Here is a 23,132-nt window from a genome sequence, read left to right on the forward strand (position 1 = left end):
CTAATTCTGTGAAGAAAGTCAATGGTAGCATGATGGGAATAGCATTGAATCTATAAATTACCTTGGGCAGTATGGCCATTTTCACAATATTGATTCTTCCTACCCATGAGCATGGAATGTTCTTCCATTTGTTTGTGTCCTCTTTTATTTCCTTGAGCAGTGGTTTGTGGTTCTCCTTGAAGAGCTCCTTCATATCCCTTGTAAGCTGTATTCCTAGGTATTTTATTATCTTTGTAGCAATTGTGAATGGGAGTTCACTCATGATTTGGCTGTTTGTCTATTACTGGCGTATAGAAATGCTTGTGATTTTTGCGCATTGGTTTTGTATCCTGAGACTTTGCTGAAGTTGCTTATCAGCTTAAGGAGTTTTGGGGCTGGGACGACGGGGTTTTCTAAATATACAATCAAGTCATCTGTACAGATCATTTGACTTCCTCTCTTCCTATTTGAATACACTTTATTTCTTTCTCTTGCCTTACTGCCTTAGCCAGAACTTCCAATACTATGTTGAATAGGAGTGGTGAGAGAGGGCATCCTTGTTTTGTGCCAGTTTTCAAAGGGAATGCTTCCAGCTTTTGCCCATTCAGTATGATATTTTGCTGTGGGTTTGTCATAAATAGGTCTTATTATTTTGAGATGCGTTCCATCAATACCTAGTTTACTGAGTGTTTTTAGCATGAAGGGGTGCTAAATTTTATTGAAGGCCTTTTCTGCATCTATTGAGATAATTATGTGGTTTTTGTCATTGGTTTGATGTGATGGATTACATTTATTGATTTGTGTATGTTGAACCAGCCTTGCATCCCAGGGATGAAGCCAATTTGATCATAGTGGATAAGCTTTTTAATGTGCTGCTGGATTCAGTTTGCCAGTATTTTATTGAGAATTTTCACATTGATGTTCATCAGGGATATTGGCCTGAAATTTTCTTTTTTTGTCACGTCTCTGCCAGGTTTTGGTATCAGAATGATGCTGGCCTCATAAAATGAGTTAGGGAGGAGTCCCCCTTTTTCTATTGTTTAGAATAGTTTTAGAAGGAATGGTACCAGCTCCTCTTTGTACCTCTGGTAGAATTTGGCTGTGAATCCGTCTGGTCCTGGGCTTTTTTTGGTTGGTAGGCTATTAACTACTGCCTCAATTTCAGAACTTGTTATTGGTCAATTCAGGGATTTGACTTCTTCCTGGTTTAGTTTTGGGAGGGTGTATGTGTCCAGGAAGTTATCCATTTCTTCTAGATTTTCTAGTTTATTTGTGTAGAGGTGTTTATGGTATTCTCTGATGGTAGTTTGTATTTCTGTGGGATCAGTGGTGATATTCCCTTTACCATTTTTTTATTGTGTCTATTTGATTCTTCTCTCTTTTATTCTTTATTAGTCTGGCTAGTGGTCTATTTTGTTAATCTTTTTTAAAAGAGTCCCATATTTCTTGGAGGCTTTGTTCATTCCTTTTCATTCTTTTTTCTCTAATCTTGTCTTCATGCTTTATTTCATTAAGTTGATCTTCAATCACTGCTATCCCTTCTTCTGCTTGATCGATTCAGCTATTGATACTTGTGTATGCTTCATAAAGTTCTCGTGCTGTGTTTTTCAGCTCTATCAAGTCAAAGGTTCTTCTCTAAACTGGTTATTCTAGTTAGCAGTTCCTGGATCGTCATATCAAGGTTCTTAGCTTCCCTGCATTTGGTTAGAACATGCTCCTTTAGCTCAGCGGAGTTTATTATCCACCTTCTGAAGCCTACTTCTGTCAATTTGTCAAACTCATTCTCGGTCCAGTTTTGTTCCCTTGCTGGACCCTTTGGAGTTGTGACCCTTTGGAGGAGGAGAGGCATTCTGGTTTTGGAATTTTCAGCCTTTTTGCGCTGGTTTTTCCTCATCTTCGTGGATTTATCTACCTTTGGTCTTTCATGTTGGTGACCTTCAGATGGGGTTTTTTTGTGGTCATCCTTTTTGTTGATATTGATGCCACTGCTGTTTGTTAGTCTTCCTTCTAACAGTCAGGCCCCTCTTCTGCAGGTCTCCTGGAGTTTGCTGGAAGTCCACTCCAGACCCTGTTTGCCTGGGTATCACCAGCGCAGGCTGCAGAGCAGCAAAGATTGCTGCCTGCTCCTTCCTCTGGAAGCTTCCTCCCAGAGGGGCACCCGCCAGATGTCAGCTGCAGCTCTCCTGTATGAGGTGTCTCCCAGTCAGGAGGCATGGGGGTCAGCGACCCACTTGAGGCAGTCTGTCCCTTAGCAGAGCTCGAGTGCTGTGCTGGTTGATCAGCTGCTCTCTTCAGAGCCAGCAGACAGGAACGTTTAAGTCTGCTGAAGCTGTGCCTACAGCTGCCTCTTCCCCCAGGTGCTGTGTCCCGGGGAAATGGGAGTTTTATCTATAAGCCCCTGACTGGGGCTGCTGCCTTTCTTTTCAGAGATGCCCTGCCCAGAGAGGATGAATCAAGAGAGGCAGTCTGGCTACAGTGCCTTTGCAGAGCTGTGGTGGGCTCTGCCCAGTTGGAACTTCTTGGCGGCTTTGTTTACACTGTGAGGGGAAAATCCACCTACTCAAGCCTCAGTAATGGCAGAAGCCCCTCCCCCCACCAAGCTCCAGCGTCCCATGTCAACTTCTGACTGCTGTGCTGGCAGCGAGAATTTCAAGCCAGTGGATCTTAGCTTGTTGGGGTCTGTGGAGGTGGGATCTGCTGAGCAAGACCACTCAGCTCCCTAGCTTCAGCTCCCTTTCCAAGGGAAGGAACGGTTCTGTCTTGCTGGCGTGCCAGGTGCCACTGGGGTACGAAAAAAAACTCCTGCAGCTAGCTCAGTGTCTGCCCAAATGGCCACCCAGTTTTGTGCTTGAAACCCAGGGCCCTGGTGGTGTAGGCACCCGAGGGAATCTCCTGGTCTGTGGGTTGCGAAGACCATGGGAAAAGCATAGTGTCTGGGCCGAATAGCACTGTCCCTCACGGCACAGTCCCTCATGGCTTCCCTTGGCTAGGGGAGGGAGTTCCCCAACCCCTTGCGCTTCCTGGGTGAGGCGACGCCCTACCCTGCTTCTGCTCAACCTCTGTGGGCTTCACCCACTGTCTAACCAGTCCCAATGAGACGAAGCGGGTACCTCAGTTGGAAATGCAGAAATCACCTGTCTTCTTCGTTGGTCTCACTGAGAGCTGCAGAGTGGAGCTGTTCCTATTTGGCCATCTTGCCCCGATTGACCAAGTATGTTATATTTTATTGAGGGCCTTCTATAACACCTTGCCTGGGTTAGGCACTAGGGAGGTAAAACCATATAATGTAGAAAAAGTAGAGCTATAAAGGACCTTAGAGATTTCCTAGTTCAATCTCTCCAGTTTACAGATCAAAGACACCCCAAAGGTTAGAGAGTCATCTGTTGAAGGTTGAATGGCTAAGCGAGTGGTAACATCAGGAACGAGTATCTTCTTTTCTCTTTCCCCTACCCTTCTCCACTCAACATTCTGACATTGCAAAGGCTGTGAAATTACTCAGGCTCTGAGATGGGATTAAACCAAACAGATCTTGTAGGAAAAGGAGGCTTGATGACTGAGCAGATTGAACTCAAAAGTAGCAATCAAAGGAAATCTGAGTTTCTTGGGTGGCTAGAAGAATGATGGTGCCAAGGATAGAAACAGAGCTGAGTTTGGGTGAGGGTAGTGTTTTTCATTGACAAATATTTAGAGAGTTTCTACCATGTGACAAATACTGCTAGATGCAGGAAATATAAAAGTGAACGAGGCAGACTTTTGGCCCCTCCTCCAAGATATTAGGTTTTAAATGATGAATCCAGTATTGTAGGAGCTTGAAGCTTTGGATAATAGGCCATTCAAGTACAGCTATCCTTTGGAAGCTGCAAATCCACGAGTGGAGCTCTAGTGAGAGCTACAAACGCTGAATTGAAGGGCACATGCCAAGGTGAATGATGAAGGCTTGATAGTGGCGACTGGATGCTCTGGGCAGAGGTCTGCAGCTCCCTCCTCTGAAACAACAGGAAGGGCGCTGCATCCCAGAGTGCAGCTAGATCGCAGACCACTCTGTAGACGTGCAATCCTTGTATGCAGCTGCAAATCTACCCCTGGGCCTGGCACACGAGAAAGGGTTTGGAATGTAGGTGAGTGCTAGTATGTTAATATCCTTCTATCTGTTGTGATTTCTATTAAGAAGGTAACTCATTACTGAAAACTATTAAATAAAACAAATTATGCAGCACAATAAGCAAATGATCACAATATTGTGGTACTAGAATTCCAAGGCTAAAAGTAACAGTTGAAAGGACAGTACAGAAAAAATGGGGTAAGGCACCATTGTGAAGTTAAGACACAGGAGAAAACAACAAATGTGGGATGAAGAAGAACAATCATACAAGTATACAAAAACAGAAGCATAAAACTACAGAAAAACACAAAGAGGAAAGCGTTTCAAGAAGACAGAATGACAAAATGCCACTGATCCTGGTAGGGAGAATGAAAGCCTGTTGCCTGGAATTCACTAGAAGGAAGTGAGGCCCTGGATACAAACCACCTAGAAGACCTACAATCAAGGGAAAATGAAATAAAATAATAGGCCAGGCACAGTGGCTCACACCTGTAATCCCAGCACTTTGGGAGGCCAAAGTGGGCAGATCACTTGAGGCTAGGAATTCGAGACCAGCCTGGCCAACATAGTGAAACTCCATCTCTACTAAAAATACAAAAATTAGCCGGGTTTGGTAGCGTGTGCCTGCAATCCCAGCTACTCAGGAGGCTGAGGCAGGAGATCGCTTGAACCCTGGGGGTGGAAGTTGCAGTGAGCTGAGACTGCACCACTGCACTCAAGCCTGGGCAACAGAGCGAGACTCCGTTTCAAAAAAAAAGAAAATTACTGGAAATGTATTATTATAGGCAAAGAGCTATACTAAGTACTTTACATATATTGTCTCTTTTAATACTTCCACTAACCCAGCCACGTAAATATTATTATCCTTACCTTAAAATGAGGAAGTTAGTGCTTAGAAAGTTTAAGTGACTTGCATTGTATTAGTAAGGGAAAAGCCAGGGTTTGATCTGTAATCCATGTTTTCCTATACCATATTAGTTATGAAAAAAGGACAGTCAGTCAAATATCCCCTCCTAAAATCCTGTAGACACTTTAAATTTTCTTGAGTCACAATTTGTACACAGCTACACAAAGGTAATTTCCCATTGGAGTTTTAGAAACTTAGTGGGTTGAAGAGGCAGAGCATCTGGACTTAAAATCCTGTTGTTTTTTATACTGGCTGTATGACTTTGAACAAGTTACTTAGCCTCGCCGTGTCTTAGTTTCCTCAACTGTAAAATGCAAACTATAGTCTACACTTCATAAGGTTGTTGTGAGTTCTGAATGAGTTCGTACATGTAAACAGAGTAACTGTTAAGCTGCAATCATTACCTGGTGTTTAAACCAATTAATGAAGTATATAATACATAATTTAAAACAATTTCCTGAACAACAACAAAAAATTTTTTTAAATAAACAAAATAAAACAATTCCCTGTATTTAAACGACCAGCCACTCATAGACTCTTGCCTGTCAAAAGATTACAACCTAGGAACAGGAAGCTGCTGTTACAGTCATGGATCTCAGTGGAGGCATTAGTACAGAGGAAACACCAAGGGTTTTGGAACTAGACAACCTGAGTTCACAGCCTGACTCTCAGAATATTAGCCTTATACATCTGAACAAGTTTCTTCCTATTTGTGTCTTTTACTGTTCCCCATTCTTAGCACACTTTTAGATTTTTTTTTTAATTACTCAGTGATGACACATAATACTCAAATTCAGACTTCCAAATGACAGTTTACTAAGAATAATAATTAAAATTTTTAGCCATGAAAGTTGAGTTGGGGGAAAAAAACAAGGACAGAAGAGATTCATATTAAAGTGGGCCCCTTAAACAATTTATATTGATTATTATTTTTATATATTATTTTTATATATTTATCTATTTCTGCATCTGAAATACCACAGTAAGGAAACAGGAAAGTCTTGTTGCTACACATAATATTTATGGCAATCATAGTTTCCATTTAATAGTCAAACCATGCAAATATATCCTGGCAGGAATAAGCATATTTTAAAAATCATTTGAAAAGGAAAACTTATTATTTTTCTTACTTTTTGAAGCTGATGTGGTATAGATAGGTAAAGCTCTTGCTGCTCTTCTCAAAATTTCTTGTTGTCTTTCTTGGCTGAATTCTTTTTCATAACGTTCCTTTTCAGAATTGGACAAGTAGAACTATAAAAGGAAAGAGGACTATTAAATTTTTTAAATCCCATGATGTTAATTATCATGCTCAGAAAAAGTTTTATCTAGAAAAAAGAAAACCAAAAACTATTTTATGAAGACAAAACTTGTCTTCAAACTTAACTGTTAAGCAGATAAATCAAGTACATTTTAACAAAAACTACATACCTTTGGCATATTAAAAAATATTTGCCCTCCACACCGGATGGCAAAGAACATGAACTAAATATTTTTCCATCTTTGTTTTTCACAAATAAAATTAAATTTCTACAAAGGAAAGGCTTAATATATAGTCTCCATTAGTAAAAATTTTAGTTGTTTAAAAGTTACTGTCAAGAGATTTTTAATTTTCGCAAGAATGTCCAAAGATTTACTTGCTTTGGGTGAAAGGCTAAATCACAGTCATGGGGTCCCGCTAACTTCTAGCCAAATGTCTCATGAAGGCCAACGAGTCTTTTTTTTTTTTTTTAACCATTTTTAGCTTTTAAAAAGTTAACCAATAGGACTTAGTTTCACCAGAATTATGAAAGAGTGTCAAGGCAAGCATAGTTGCCTTTTCAAGGACGGAGTCCTTTATAGAGCTGTTTCTTTTTTTTTTTCTGAGACGGAGTCTCGCTGTGTTGCCCAGGCTGGAGTGCAGTGGCGTGACTTCGGCTCACTGAAAGCTCCGCCTCCCGGGTTCATGCCGTTCTCCTGCCTCAGCCTCCCGAGTAGCTGGGACTACAGGCACCCGCCACTATGCCCAGCTAATTTTATTTTTATTTTTTTGTATTTTTAGTAGAGACGACGTTTCACCGTGTTAGCCAGGATGGTCTCGATCTCCTGACCTCGTGATCTGCCCGCCTCAGCCTCCCAAAGTGCTGGGATTTACAGGCGTGAGCCACCACGCCTGGCCTAGGGCTGTTTCATGTTTTTACTTCTTACTGTTTGTTCCCATGTGTTGCCAGCCTCTGGTTCATTTCTCTTAATAGCATTTTCCCTTCAGAGTACTCGTTTATGTTTAATTGTTCTTTTCATATGTCATCCTAACATCTCAAGGATCCTAAGTTTTATATCTCAATTTCATGTTACCAGAACTATAGGTTTCTATCAGTCTTTATTTCATAAATTAAAAAAAAAAAACAATGGCTTGAGATTTGTTCTTCATTGTGTTTTACATTTTAATAATACAATTCCTCAATTTTTATCTACTTGTAGGGTTCTGCTTAAAAAGCCCTAAGGAATCCTGACTTTCCATGTTTAAGGAGTAGTTCGTCTAGTTGCTAACTTAAATACCAAAATGTCTCCTCCTTTTGCTGCCCCATCATTGCTAATGGTATTAGCTTAACAACACGGTATTCTGCTATAAACAAGGCAACAGTTTGGCATAGTAGAGAGAGCTCTGGGTTGAGGAAATTATGATTCTAAGAGACTCAGGCAATTTTCTAAGATTGCAGAACTACTGGCAGAGCCAATAGTAAAATACAGGTCTTCTGTGTTCTACTCTGGTACATTTTCCTCTATATTACAGTGTAAAATAAATGTTTTTGCTTTTTATAGATTGTTACTCTAACCTGACTAAAACACCATACTTTAGGAAATAGACGAGTCTATTTAGATTACCTAGCTCAGCTTCCACAATCAAATTGTGATGGGACAAGAAACCCCCAAATTATTTATGGGGGACAAGAAGCAACATGGACAGATGAACAGGACAGTAAGAAGTCAGGAAAGACTCACATAATCTTAAAGATGAAAAAGTCTTAAAGACAATGGAGGTCCCTTATCTAATCTTCCATCACAAGCAGGGGTCTTCAGACATTTCTGACAGATTGGGCCCCTCTTGAACACTTTCAGAGAAATATTTTTCTATTTTGCAAGATGGCATGTTCTCTTTTAAGAGAATTTTAACTTGTTAGAAAGTTATTTCCTGACATGTGTCTCTTACATATTCATAGTAGAGTATAAAAATCACATGGTAACATGTTAAATATATTTGAATAGAAGATGTTCTGATCAAATTTTACAGATTCCTTATAAAACTTCAACAGATTTCCCTGGGCTATCCTATTCCTAGTCTGCAGTAGTATCCCAGGCCTCAAGCCTCACTGCTGCTATTCAACATCATTACTTTTCCTTAAGAATGAAGGTTATGGGCCGGGTGCGGTGGCTCACATCTATAATCCCAGCACTTTGGGAGGCCGAAGCAGTTGGATCACGAGGTCAGGAATTCAATACCAGCCTGGCCAACATGGTGAAACCCCGCCTCTACTAAAAAAATACAAAAATCAGCTGGGTGTGGTGGCATGCGCCTGTAGTCCCAGCTACTCGGGAGGCTGAGGCAGGAGAATTGCTTGAACCCAGGAGGTGGAGGTTGCAGTGAGCCGAGGTCACACCACTACACTCCAGCCTGGTGACAGAGTGAGACTCCGTCTCAAAAAAAAAAAAAAAAAGAATGAAGGTTATGAAACTTTGAAAAGCTTAAACCAAATGAAAATTTCAAGAGACATTCAGAATTTTAGATGAGGAAAGATGAGGAATGGAACAAAACAAATATTCAAACAGATTGTAATTTTGAATTAGTACTACAAGTTTGTCTTTTTATTCAAAACTAGTGAACAGAATTCAAACTATGAAATGCTATTATTGCCTTAAATTCAGTGTTCATACAGTTCTATTTAAATATATATTAAATGCCAATTAAGAGTGAGGTGTTGTCCCAGATATCAGAGATCCAAAGATGAATAAAAACAATTCTTGACTTCAAAAAGTATATTTCTATAGTCTAGTAAGAGAGCCATATAAACAAAGAATTACAAAATATGAATCAGCATAAAGTACAACATTAGTAATATATTACAAGGTATGATAAAAGCTCCCTTGGGAGGTAGTGGGAGATATCAATGAAAGTTTCTTGAAGGCAGTGTACCTAAGTTTTGAAAGATAAACAGGAATCTTTCAGGAAGACAGAGAAGAAAAGAAAATCTTGGCAAAGGGAACAGCATACAGAAAGCACAAGGATGTGAAAATAGTACAGTATATTCAGCTCAATACACTGCTTGAGTATAGAGTTCTATGAAGAAGCAATGAAGATTAAATTAGTAAGATTTTAGTTCATGAAGGGATTTGGTGTACCATGCAAATGAACATGAGCTTTATCTTACAGCTAATTGGCAAACTCTGTAGGATTACAGTCAGGGAAGGGATGGGACCGTATTTTCTTTTTAGAAAAGATGACACTTGGTGATGGGAGATGACTATCAGCTATTCACATGCTGCCTCTTCCTCACCATTTCTTCATTTAAGTCTTTATCAATCTGCCTGTTATATACGAGGTCTGATTCTAAGTACTGGGGATACAGGAATAAACAACAAAGATTTTTCCTTCAAAAAGCTTAGTGGAAGAGATATTTATAAAGGTCTCAGCTTAAATACCACTTCCTCAGAGATTTATTAGACCATACTATCTAAAGTAGCTCTTTCTCTCCAAAAGTAGCTGTTACTTTGTTATATTCTATCATATTACCATGTTATTTTTCTAAATTTATCACAATTTATAATTATTTTATTTGTTTACTGTCTGTCTCTACCTTTAAGCCTAGCACAGTCTGATATCCGGTGGGTGGTCAAGAAGTACTTGATTGAAACAATGAAAAACAGAAAAGACATCCCACCCGTATTTATAACTTAACTTCCTTAAAGATTTATAGTTTTTGCTTTTTATTATTATTATTTTTGAGACAGAGTTTCACTCTCGTTGCCCAGGCTGGAATGCAATGGCGCAATCTTGGCTTACTGCATCCTCTGCCTCCCAGGTTCAAGCAATTCTCCTGCCTCAGCCTCCTAAGCTGCTGGGATTACAGGAGCACGCCACCACACCCGGCTAATTTTGTATTTTTAGTAGAGATGGGGTTTCACCATGTTGGTCAGGCTGGTCTCAAACTCCTGACCTCAGGTGATCCACCTGCCTCGGCCTCCCAAAGTACTAGGATTATAGGCGTGAGCTACCACGTCTGGCCCTAGTTTTTGCTTTTTAGACCCAATCAATTCCCCTAGACCTAGATCTCCAAGCATTGTTCTGACCTCTGAGCTGACTGAATCCTCCTAATAAAAGCTGTGAGTTTGGTGTTATATTAGCACCAACCTCTGAGCTGACAGAATCCTCCTAACAAAGCTGTGAGCTTGGTATTACATTAGCACCAAACTCACAGCTTTGTAATTGCTTATACAGGCCTACTTCAGTCAGCACACTGTAAGCTCAGTGACAAAGAGAATCTTAAATTCCTGTTCTTGGTTGTCTCTAGAGCTTAGCTTAGCTAGCCCATGACGATTTAATAACTAATTCATTTAATAGTTACTGAAAATCCACTAAGTGCCAGACAGTGTGGGAAGGGATATAGTGAAGAATGCAATGTAAATATCCCTGCCCTCACAAAATTTAAAATTTAATAATGTGATGCATATTAGTAAACAGGCAATTACACTACCAGATGGTAAGTTCTCTGACAGGGCAAATGGAGCATGCCACAGCAAGGTCACTGGATACAGGCTTGGGCAGTCAGATGACCTTATAGGAGTAGAGGAGAATATGAAGGAGAAGTTGATATAAAGGCTTAAGCTCTGGGCTGAATGCTAAATGGATGCAATATGCTAGAACCACCACCAAAAAAATTAATAATAACATTTTGATGGTGCTTATTAGGTGCTAAGCATTCTTCTGAGCTCTTTATATACACTATTAACTCCATATATTAATTATCTATTATTAATTACATAGATTGCTAATTTGCCCAATTCTTATAGCTATCCTATGAGGTGGGTACTAATATCACCCTCACTTTACAGAGGAGGGATCAACTAAGGAAAGTCTCCAAAGTCACACAGCTAACACAGCTAGTAGGCTGCAGAAGGATGAGCTGAACCTGAACAGTTTTAGTCCAGAGTCCGTGTGGTACTGTTGTTGTTGCTGTTGTCTGAGACATGGTCTCACTCTGCTGCCTAGGCTGGAGTGCAGTGGCATGATCACGGCTCACTGCAGGCTCAACCTTCCTGGGCTCAGTGATCCTCCCACCTCAGCCTCCCGAGTAGCTGGGACTACAGGTGCATGCCACCATGCCCAGCTAATTTTTTTTTATCCTTTGTAGAGACGGGGTTTGCTACTTTGCCAAGGCTGATGTCAAAGTCCTGGGCTAAAGTGATCTGCCTGCCTACCTTGGCCTTCCAAAGTGCTGGATTACAGGCATAAGTCACCACGCCTGGCCTGTATTCTTAACCTCTACATTATACTGCTTCTCAAAAGTACTACCAATTATTTTTATTATTCTATTTCTTATTTCCTGAAATGAGAATTATTTACTTTTTACACATGCTATGTTTTCAATAGTCATCACTACTAGTAATTGATTAAGTAAAATTAAGTCCTTTTCAATTTCAAGATTAAGAAATGGATAGTTTGTAACATAACTTTAAGAGTTGACTAATTAGTAACAAATGCCTGATGAATATATTTGAAGCAACACGAAAGTCTGACTTATGGTTTACTTTACCTTTTAAAACAAAAGCATCTAACAGAAAAAGCAGGCAAAAGACTGTACGGCATTACTTGCTAATGTTAAATGTATATATACCAGTTCTACTACTAGGCATCTACTCAAAAGAACTACATATATATTATCCAAGAGACATGCACTAGAATGTTTACAGCAGCCCTATTTGTAACAGCTCTAAGCTGGAGGCTACCCACATGCTCATCAACAGTAGATTGAGTAAATAAATTGTGTTACATACTACAGCTGAATACTAAACAATAATGAGAATAAATGATCTGCAACTATACGTAATACAGATGAATCTTACAAATAGAATGTTAATGAAAGAAGCCACACACACATATGACTATGACTACACACATACACATACACACACTACTAGAAAACTCCATTTATATTTAATACAAAAAACAGGCAAAACTAATCTATGCTGTTAGAAGGCAAGAGAGTGGCTTCTTATAAAGTGGATGACTGAAAGGAAGCATCGGGGGTTGATGGGGTTCTGGTAATGTTCTGTTTCTTGAATTGGGTGGTAGTTACACAGGTGTGTACACATATGCATACTTTTTGTATATATGTTCTTCATTGCAAAGTTAAATAGAAGTTGATACTATTTTTAAACATATGGTCTATAATTTTTAATGATTTTGATAAATTTAACACAAAGGAAAACGCTTACATTATCATCATCATCTAATATTTGAGTCCTAACAATGTGGCAGGTACACTACTATTTTAAAAGCTTAGGCCGGGCGTAATGGCTCACGCCTGTAATCCCAGCACTTTGGGAGGCTGAGGCGGGTGGATCACCTGAGGCCAGGAGTTCAAGACCAGCCTGACCAACATGGGGAAATCCCGTCTCTACTAAAAATACAAAAATTAGCCGGGCATGGTGATGCGTGCCTGTAATCCCAGCTACTCAGGAGGCTGAGGCAGGAGAATCGCTTGAACCTGGGAGGCGGAGGTTGCAGTGAGCCAAGATCGCGCCATTGTAATCCAGCCTGGGTGACAAGAGCGAAACTCCATCTCAATAAATAAATAAATAAATATACATGTTTTAACTGAATAAATCTCACAATCTTTACAAACATCCTACAGAGACAGGCACAATTGTTAGTTCCATTTTTTGATAAGAAAACTGCAGCTTGGAGAGATTAAATTATTAGAGCAAAAGATCAAACTCAGACAACTCTAACTCTAGAGAATATATTCTTAACCACCTTGCTATATGAAATTTTCAGTGAAGGAAGAATTCAGTCAGCTATGGCGAGGTAAGAGAGACATACCGGTCATAAAACCTACTCCACATAAATGTTTACCTATATTATTTTCCAAATGGAACCTCCAATTAGAAGAAACACTAGTCATATTAAAGTGCAGCAAGCAATAGCCTAGACAATTTGTTTCCATCACAAAACTTTCTTTAATTGCAGCATATCTGTTCATGCCTGAGAAAATATAAATGTTGAGAGTTTCTAAAAATAAACTCTACTTTCCTAACTCAATTCTGTTCCTTAAGACTTTTTATTCCAGTAATATAAAGTATGTCTTTAAGGAAACATAGCATGGCAGAAAAATAGTAAGCATTTCTATACTGCTGAACTTTTACTATGCTGTGTCAGTGGACTGTATCTGAGAATAGGCTGATGACTCACATTCACAGTACAGAGCAACCAAGCAGTTTTATGAATGGAAACAGAACACATGCATTATGTAAAGTTTTAACAAAGGTAACACAAGGGAAAAAAATTCCATAATCAGTTAAAACATTTGGTAATTTACCAACATTAAATTTACCTCTTTGGAGGGGGAAGCGGGAGATGTGAAAATTGTCATCCAATAGGACCATACAAACATAACAAAGAACAGATGGAAAGCCACAAGGTAAACAACGGTCTTTCCTGGTAAATAAAAACAAATAACAGTTCATTGAATCCAGGTGAAAACAGCAAAAAGCATTACATTAAAACACAATAATTGGGTCAGGAGGCAGAATCCAATAAACAATTACATCAAAATGTACTGAAACATCAAATATATAAACTTTACTTGCATGAGGAAACATTACTAGATATGAAGAAATATTCTGTTCCTATATTTAAGGATTATCAGTCTGGTTTATAAGACGAGATTTAAGATGAGATTTGATTGTATTAAATTGCTGGATTTAAGCTAAAACACTTCCTTCACTCACTGTATTTCAAGTTCTCCAAAAGTTCATTTTAAATGACTTAAAATTATTTAAAACAGAATCTATTACTATGAGCATTAAATCCAAGGAACTGTCAACTGAAAGTAAATAAAATAAGTTACCATCACCATAAATGATGAATACATCTGAATAACTCATTCCCTGTATTGTTCAGAAAAAGTATCCTAAATTTCATTCTCCTGTTCAATACAGGCTAACAAGAAAAAGTTTTGGCCATTTTGAATATCTAACATAACTGTTTCCCAAGTAGATTAATGTAACATTCCAACATATTTCAAAAGCTTTTTGTTGTATTCTACATACTTGAAAGAAGCAGTACTGATTTCTTTAAGAAGCAAGAACTATCTACCAGATGCTTAAACTCTTTTTCAGTTTGTAATGCAGCACCATAAACCCACTGAAGATAATAAATACAGACAAGTCTGAAATTCTACTCATTTTTAAAGTTCAGATAAAATGCTACTCCTTCCACAAAGGTCTTTTCTGTTACTTTCAGAATTCATTACTTCTTCATATTGCACTCTCCAAATAATTTGCTTAGATTTCAATTAAAGTACTTATTTCAGTAAAGTTAGCTGCTTAATACTGATGAGGTAATACATGCAAAACACTTAGAAGAATGGCTGGCACACAATAAATACTGATTATTAATATTATTACTATTAGTCTTATCCAGGTATTTTAATTATTTTCTCCAAAATTTGGTCCTTTTTGTGCATTCCCTATATCAGTGTTTCTCAATTTTAAGAAGTGACAAAGTGTTCACTGGTCTGCGCTGAAAAAAAAAAAAAAGAAAAGAAAGACCAAGAACAATGTAAGGAGGCTTTTGTAAAAGCTAACATGTATTCAGTTTGAAGTACTGTCCTTCCTTTGGTCTGAGGTTTATTTTCCTTTATGTTTTTGGTTTAAAAATTGCTTGTACTTTTCAAATAAAATAATAATAATAATTTGACCACTCTGTTGCAACCCAACCTTTTCTTCTGAAATTGTATTGGATTCATGCCTGATCTCAGAGAACAGAAACTCCAGTCACGCAGTTGACCAATGCAGAAACCCAGGCCTGAAATGACTCCTTGTATCTCACAGCTTATCAGTACAAATACTACTAATTCTAGCTCCTAGAATTTCTCTCCAAGTGAACTCATTATTATTATTTTCATTATTTTTCAATAATTTCAATAATTATCATTTTTTCACTGCCAGTGCATAGTTCATAAATTGTTGCCTATGTTCTTTGGATTGCTGCAAAAGCCAATTGGTCTCCTTGCTTCCAATCCATCTCAGTGGTTGATGTAAAACATGTTGCTCATAGTTTCTTTTCCCTCTTGGCTGTGGAATTCCTAAGAAATAATTCCAACCTCACGACCAGTGCATCCTAGTAAAACCGTGGGACTACTCAGTCACCATATTTGACTACAGGTACTGAAATCACCATTCCTATGTACTGAAAGCCAACTAGAAGGCATATAATCTATGCCTTATTTCTAACCCTCACAGTAAGTCTTCTAAGGTATCATTCTAGTTTACAGATGTAAACAGTGAGGCTCAGAGAATTTAATACTTTGCCCAACATCACTTAGTTATTAAATGATGAAGCCAGAATTCAAACCCATATCTGTTTGACAATAATCCAAGGTTCTTTTCACTATGTCCTAGCTAAAATTATAGTTTCCTCCACGTTTTAAACCACCATCTTAATGGTCATATTCTACTTCTAAGCCAATATCTGATGCCAAGATAAAATCGTAACCCTAACTTCCTTCCATTTTCAAATGTGCTCTTTTTGTTTCCACTAACATTGATTGTCATACACATTAAAAACTGGTTTCTCAAAATCTGCTTTCTCTATCCTGTCAGTTCCCTTCAGGTTGAACCCCATGGTGTACCCAATGGACTCAGTATCATTGCTTTGGCTAGGTGCAGCGGCTCACGCCTGTATTCCCGACACTTTTGGAGGCTGGGGTGGGCGGATCACTTGAGGTCAGGAGTTCAAGACCAGCCTGGCCAACATGGTAGAACTCCATCTCTACTAATACAAAAAATTACCTGGGCGTAGTGGTGCACACTTGTAATCTCAGCTACTTGGTAGGCTGAGGTGGGAGGATCGCCTAAACCTGGGAGGCAAAGGTTGCAGTGAGCCAAGATCATGCCACTGCACTCTAGCCTGAGTGACAGAGCGAGACTCCGTCGCAAAAAAAAAGAAAAAGAAAAAATATATATATTATATGTATATTTTATATATTATATATAATTGCTTCATTTGTTTTTCCTTTGGAAAAGCGTGCAAGAACTTAGTTTCCTACTGCTATGATAACACTGAGACCATTTAACAACCATGCAATGTTATCTTCACTTTGCTTACTTCCTTTATAAATATTTTTGCCTAGACCCCATATTAAATCAAGCTTGTTGCTCCTCATCTATACACTATCGTATAACTTTGAGATAGATGGTAACTTGGAGATACTTTAAATGTAAAAACAATATACTCTTCATAGTTTTAAAAACATTTAATATAATTTTAGAAAATTTCCTTTCTTCATGAAAACAAAAGAAAATGGTTTTGCTTAAAAATATATTCTGTTAAAAAATAGATAAAGCTCTTAACACAAGACCTAGAATATAGTAAGTACCTAAAAGATGTTGCCATTAAATTATAATGAGTAAAGAATAACAGAAAACAATGCTTTTCACTACATTCAAATTAACGTGATTATCAATAGGCAAACTTCTGGTTACATATACATGCTATTAAACCATTGGTTACAAGTAATATAGGAAGTAAAATCATAGTTAACTGAGAAAATTAAATCAAAGTTGAAAGAAAAACCTGAAACCTATATACCAAATTCTGTGTTCAGAAGTTCAAAAATCACCTGTAACTGAATTTAAAAACAAACAAGCTAACAACAACAAAAGACTGTATTGAAAGACTCTTTGGCCAGGCAACGTGGCTCATGCTTGTAATCCCAGCACCTTGGGAGGCAGAGGCGGGCGGATCACGAGGTCAGGAGATCGAGACCATCCTGACTAACACAGGAAAACCCTGTCTCTACTAAAAAAATACAAAAAATTAGCCGGGCGTCGTGGCGAGCGCCTGTAGTCCCAGCTACTCAGGAGGCTAAGGCAGGACAATGGCGTGAACCTGGGAGGCGGAGCTTGCAGTGAGCGGAGATTGCGCCACTGCACTCCAGCCTGGGCGACAGAGCGAGACTCTGTCTCAAAAAAAAAAAAAAAAAGACTCTTTGAGAGACACGGTAAAAATAGCCCCAAGAGATAATGATATAAGTTAAAAGTTCTTTTATAAGAACTTCTGAAATTCTTTGCTTTCTATATCTGTGCTTCCAACATACAGGAAACATTTTTGATTTAAAGAAAGAAAATAAGCCAACCAAGATTGAGTCTGCGTTTATTCTGTTACTGACAAATTAAATTTAAAGGTAATTTAAGATTTACACACTTAATGCCTAATTGTCTCCAGTAAGAGGAATTACTATTTATTAATAATTTCTAACTGTTCAAGTATTTTAGAAATCCTCTGGAGTTTTGTATGTCCAATTAAATTTTGTTTAAATTTAATCTCAACAGACTTATGAAATTTGCTTTTATCCCAGTGAAATTTTGAGAAATGATTTTTCCCTCTAGGCACCATCTTTTTTACTTAGTTGTTATAAAAACTTTAGCTTCCTTAAACTGGTAATGCAATTTACAAATTTACAGTCTGGTTATTTTCTTAAATATCTGTGCATTGTAAAGTGCGATTTTAACAAATGCCTCAACGAGAACCATCAATAAAATGTAGACATCACGAAAGCAGAATTGTCTCCTCAACCTAGCTAGAACTCATTAAAAAATCTAACTAAAAAGTTGTGAAGAACATATGAGACAGAAATATTTATATAAATACACAAAGAAGTTTGGGTACTAGGTGTTGTACAAAATAATGTCTACTTTAATTTACATACACAATACAAAATGAGAATACATGAAATGTCTTGGTCTGGAAATAACCCCATTACTAGATCTCCTTTTAATTACTTAAAATGTAAAGACAGGGATTTTATTTCTAAAAAGCAAAAACACATGCATTCATCACTAAATAAAAAGTATGTTCCAATTAAAATATCATTAAGCATTTAACTTAAATTGAAACTAAAAGTGCCTTACCATTTTCTTCATTTCCAAAAATAGTAACTAGAATAGAAGAAAAAATAGTGAATAAATATACTTTAAACATTTTGTATGTAAGTTTTATTTCAGGTTGAATATTCATCTTAATATCATTTTCAAAAAAATAAACTTTAGTTATAAATTGCAGACACTAATGCAAAGTCAAAATTGCACTTAAAAAACTCCAAAACCATTAAAATGCTAAAATCCAAATTCTTGATCATTAACACTACAGTCACACTAAATGTTTTCAGAACTTTATTAAGTGTATCCACATGGTTATAGCTGCAATGTTTTCTTTAGCTCTTTCCTTAATGATATCCGCAGAATGAACAGAACTGTCCTCTATGACCCCCATAACTTATTTGTTAGTCTGTGATGTACTCTTATCAACCTCTTTGTGAATCTATACTCAAGACAAATGTATTTTTCTAAAGAAAAAAGTAGATGAACTTACCCTGCTAATTTTTAGTGTTTTTTTCTCTGAATAATCAAATACTGAAAAAGTCAGACTACGCACAGTAATTCAGTGTCTACCTCTCTTATGTTTTTTTCCATCTTGTATTACTATTGTGATGAATAAAGCCAACAACCACTTCAGTCTACCAAGCCTGAAACCCTGTGAACTGCTATTTACTCTTTCTTCCTGGATAATTCAATGGCCTCGAGTCCTGTTGTTTCTACTATCTAAGTCTCTTTATAATCTGTCACCTATTCTTTAATCCCTCCCCACTGTCCTCCTCAAATGCAACAGCTTAAGGCATCTTCCTACAGTCAGTGTTAACACACCACCACCACTAGCAAATCTGATGAATACTCTTCAATATCTGTGAGTCACTTTCAGAATGAAGTCCAAAATCTTCAGGGTAGCAAACACTACAAGCCCTCTGTAATCTACAATCTGTCTACCTCTCTAGTTTCTTCCTTTTTTTTCGGTTTTTTTTTGAGACAGGGTCTAGCTCTGTCGCCCAGCCTGGAGTGCAGTGGCACAATCTTGGCTCACTGCAACCTCCACCTCCCAGGTTCAAGTGATTCTCCTGCCTCAGCCTCCCGAGTAGCTGGGATTACAGGTGCGTGCCACCACGCCTGGCTAATTTTTGTATTTTTAGTAGAGATGGGTTTCCACCATGTTGGCCAGGCTGGTCTCGAACTCCTGACTTCAAGTGAATCCGCCCGCCTCAGCCTCCCAAAGTTTTGGAATTACAGATGTGAGCCACCGCGCCAGGCTCTCTCTAGTTTCTTCTGTCATTTGCCCATATTTCTGGTCTAATTATTCTAAACAAATTGTGGTTTCCCAAATGCATCAAGCTGTTTCATATGTGCCATGTACCTTGTCTATTCATCCTTCAAGGCCCGTTTTGAATACTAGCTCCTTTGTAAAGCCTTCCTGAGTCCCTCTTTAGGCAGAGTAGATCACTCCTTTATATCACCACTGATCATTCTTCCATCTTTACCACACCATCTCATTTTTCTTCTTTTCTTTTTATTTTTTCAATTACTTGTCAATATGTCTGTCTCACCTTACTGGAATAAATGCTCCTTGAAGTGTGGAATCATGTCTTAGAATAGTAACAACCCTGCAAGTTATCATTAGCTCCATTTTACAGATAAGTAAACTAAGGCTCAAAATAATTAAATGACCTTCCTAAGGTCACAGAGCTAGTATATGTAGTATAGATGGGATTTGAATTAAGTCTGTTCAGACTACTGGTAAGGACGAAAACTTGATAATATACTGTGTTATCACCCTCCTCCAAGTAGAAAATCTGAATTTAAAATAACATCTAGCTAACAGTTTCCAGTGGTTGTCTCTTCCAGTTTCTCACTAAGATATTCAGGGAACAATAAAACTGCTTCATATAAAAACAAAGCTAGGCCCGGCACGGTGGCTCACGCCTGTAATCTCAGCACTTTGGGAGGCTGAGATGGGCGGATCACTTGAGGTCAGGAATTCGAGACCAGCCTGGCCAACATGGTGAAACCCCATCTGCACTAAAAAATGCAAAAATTAGCCAGGTGTGGTGGCATGCACCTATAGTCCCACCTATTCAGGAGGCTGAGGCAGGAGAATCACTTGAACCCATGGGGCAGAGGTTGCACTGAGCCAAGATTGCACCACTGCACTCCAGCCTGGACAACAGAATTAGACTCTGTTTCAAAAAAAAAAAAAAAAACCAAACCAACAATGGCTAGAATCACTTCTTCACAGAGGACTTTCCTGACCACAGAATGGGTTAAATAAATCTCGGTATATATTCTCACAACACTTTATACTTTCCCTTTCATAACACCCCTGACACTTGTAATTACTGGTTTACAGTTCATAGTTCCTCCTAGGTTTTTTTCCTGGAGGTAGAGGACATGACTTTTTCACCAGCATCTGAAACAGTGTACAGCATGGAACAAACTCTCAATATTTGCTAATGGCACCTCTAACTACAGAGACAAAGACATGGCTGGGAACAGCAATCTGCAGAACCTCTCACAGTGAGACAAGGCTATTCCTTTTTATGGGGATCCCAAAATATTTTTTTCTTTTTTGTTTTGTTTTGTTTTTGAGACAGAGTTTTGTTCTGTCACCCAGGCTGGAGTGAAGTGGCGCGATCTTGGCTCACTGCAACATCCACTCTCCGGGTTCAAGCAATTCTCCTGCCTCAACCTCCTGAGTAGCTGGGATTACAGGTGCATGCCACCACGCCTGGCTAATTTTTGTATTTTTAGTAGAGACGGAGTTTCACCATGTTGGCCAGAATGGTCTTGACCTCCTGACCTCATGATCCACCCGCCTTGGACTCCTGAAGTGCTGGGATTACAGGCGTGAGCCACCGCACCCAACTCCAAACTATGTTTTTTAAAAATTCTTTTGATGACAAAACCAAGCTTATAAAAACTATTAGGGCTGGGCGTGGTGGCTCATGCCTGTAATCTCAGCACTTTGGGAGGCTGAGGCAGGTGGATCACGAGGTCAGGAGTTCAAGACCAGCCTGGCCAAGATGGCGAAACCCCATCTCTACTAAAAATACAAAAAATTAGCTGGGTGTGGCGGCGTGTGCCTGTAGTCCCAGCTACTCAGGAGGATGAGGCAGGAGAATCGCTTGAACCTGGGAGGCAGAGGTTGCAGTGAGCCAAGATCACACCACTGCACTCCAGCCTGGGTGAAAGAGTGAGACTCTGTCTCAAAAAAAAAAACCAACAATAACAACAACAAAAAAACCTATTAGGACCACTAAATGTTTATACATGATTTTTTTAATGTAAGAAATGTCATATTTCAATCTTGTCAATGACACTAACCTCATTTAGAGACAACATTAATTTATGGTTCTTTGTGAACATGAGGGCTGGCTATGTCCTATTCTTCACTTCATTGCCCCTTTTTCTTGCCTGTCTCCCACTTATTGAGCCTGAAAACGTCAGATACTCACTTTATCAGTATACTTGTATCTACTATGGCTATGGGATCCAGTTCTTGCAAATGCGTAGATCTTGAGGGAGGGAAAAACTGTCACTGGGAAAATTTTTTTTTGCCCTCCTTAACAAATGAGAAGCATGTGGAGAAAGAAGCTGTATTATTTCCTTTATCCTGTTTTTGCTTTGTATTCTTATAATTTGAGGATGTGCTATCTGAAGGTACAACTGTCAACTTTCAACCGTGATGGGCCAGTTATATGCTGGATATAGAATTCTGGGTTGACAGCTCTTTTCATTCAGTACTTTAAATATGTACTACTGCCTTCTAAATTCCATGGTTTCTGATGACAAATCTGCTGTTATTCTGTTTTTCCCCTACAGGTAAAGTGTCCTCACTGTTTTCAAGATTTTATATTTAGTTGTCAGAAATTTGGTTATAATGTATGTTGGAGTGGATTTCTTTGGGATTTTCCTGTTTGGAGTTTGCTGAACTTCTTGAGTTCTTCTTGAATATGTCCTTCGCCAAGTTCGAAAATTTTAAGCTATCATTTCTTTGAATACCTTTTCAACCATATCGTCTTTCTTCTCCCCTGGGACTCTGACGGTACAAATATTAGAACTTCTAAAAATAGTCCCACAGTCCCTGATGATTTGTTCATTTATATTTTTCAGTATATTTTCTCTCTTTTGTTCAGACTGGGTAATTTCTGATGTTTTATCTTCGAGTTCATTCACTTTTTTCCTCTGTCCTCTCCATTCTGCTGTTCAGTTGACTTTTTAAAATTTTGGCTATTGTATTTTCAGTTTAAAAATCTCCATCTGGTTCTTTACATCTTCTATTTCTTTGTTGAGAATTCTATTTTTTCATGATTCAATTGCATATTGAATCATTTTAAAGATAGCTGCATTAAAGTCCTTGTCAAGTAATTCCAACATCTGTGTCTTTTTGGTTTTAGTATCTATTGTCTTTTCTCATTTAAATTAGTTTTCCTGGTTCTTGGTAGGATGGATGGTTTTCAATTGTATCCTGAAATGTTTTAGTATTATGCTGAGACTCTAGATCTTATTTAAATTTGTTTTTGCAGGCCTCATCTGACTCCATGCAGTGAGAGATGTGGGAGCACCACCTTGTTGCCATCAGGTGGGAGTCCAAGTCCCAGCTCCCCGCTAGGCTTCTGCACACACATCTTGGCTGGGAAGGGTAGAGGTACCTCCTTAGTGCTTCCCAGATAGCCTCCATTGACACCATGAGAGGGAACTTGTTACTGTTTGGGTTGGGGGGATGGAAGGGACACATCATTACTGCCCAGTGGGAATGAAAATCTAGGCTCCTGACTAGGGCTTCACCTTTTCTGATACTATCCCAGCAGGAATGTTGGGGAAGAGACACAGGAAGGGGGGTCTTGTTACAGCTGGGCAAACGGGGGAAGTCTTAAGCTCAATACTCAGTCTTTGCAGGTGAGAGTGGGGGATGGAGCACAGTTTGTCTATTGTTTTTGGCTAGAGTAGGGCAGTTTTTGTCTACAAGTTTTCTGTCTTACTAGGTTGTCCCTTTCCTGGCTT

The 23,132-nt window shown here is 38.6% G+C and overlaps 1 protein-coding gene across 8 annotated transcripts in view; it reads right to left on the reverse strand.

Annotated features, from left to right (window-relative positions):
* Positions 1-23,132, reverse strand: part of ZDHHC20 (zinc finger DHHC-type palmitoyltransferase 20) — an 85,905-nt gene that overhangs the window by 35,544 nt on the left and 27,229 nt on the right. For 7 of the 8 annotated variants that reach the window (XM_054446297.2, XM_054446294.2, XM_054446296.2 and 4 more), the window contains exons 2-4: positions 18,156-18,182; positions 13,574-13,677; positions 6,119-6,239 (exon numbers count right to left, since the gene is read on the reverse strand). In XM_054446297.2, coding sequence (XP_054302272.1) covers positions 6,119-6,239; positions 13,574-13,677; positions 18,156-18,182 — 252 coding nt within the window. The remainder of the gene's footprint in view (positions 1-6,118; positions 6,240-13,573; positions 13,678-18,155; positions 18,183-23,132) is intronic. The other variant, XM_063650608.1, reaches the window with a different exon arrangement.

Source organism: Pongo pygmaeus, chromosome 14 (assembly GCF_028885625.2).
Source record: "Pongo pygmaeus isolate AG05252 chromosome 14, NHGRI_mPonPyg2-v2.0_pri, whole genome shotgun sequence".
In the NCBI taxonomy this organism is placed as follows: domain Eukaryota; kingdom Metazoa; phylum Chordata; class Mammalia; order Primates; family Hominidae; genus Pongo; species Pongo pygmaeus.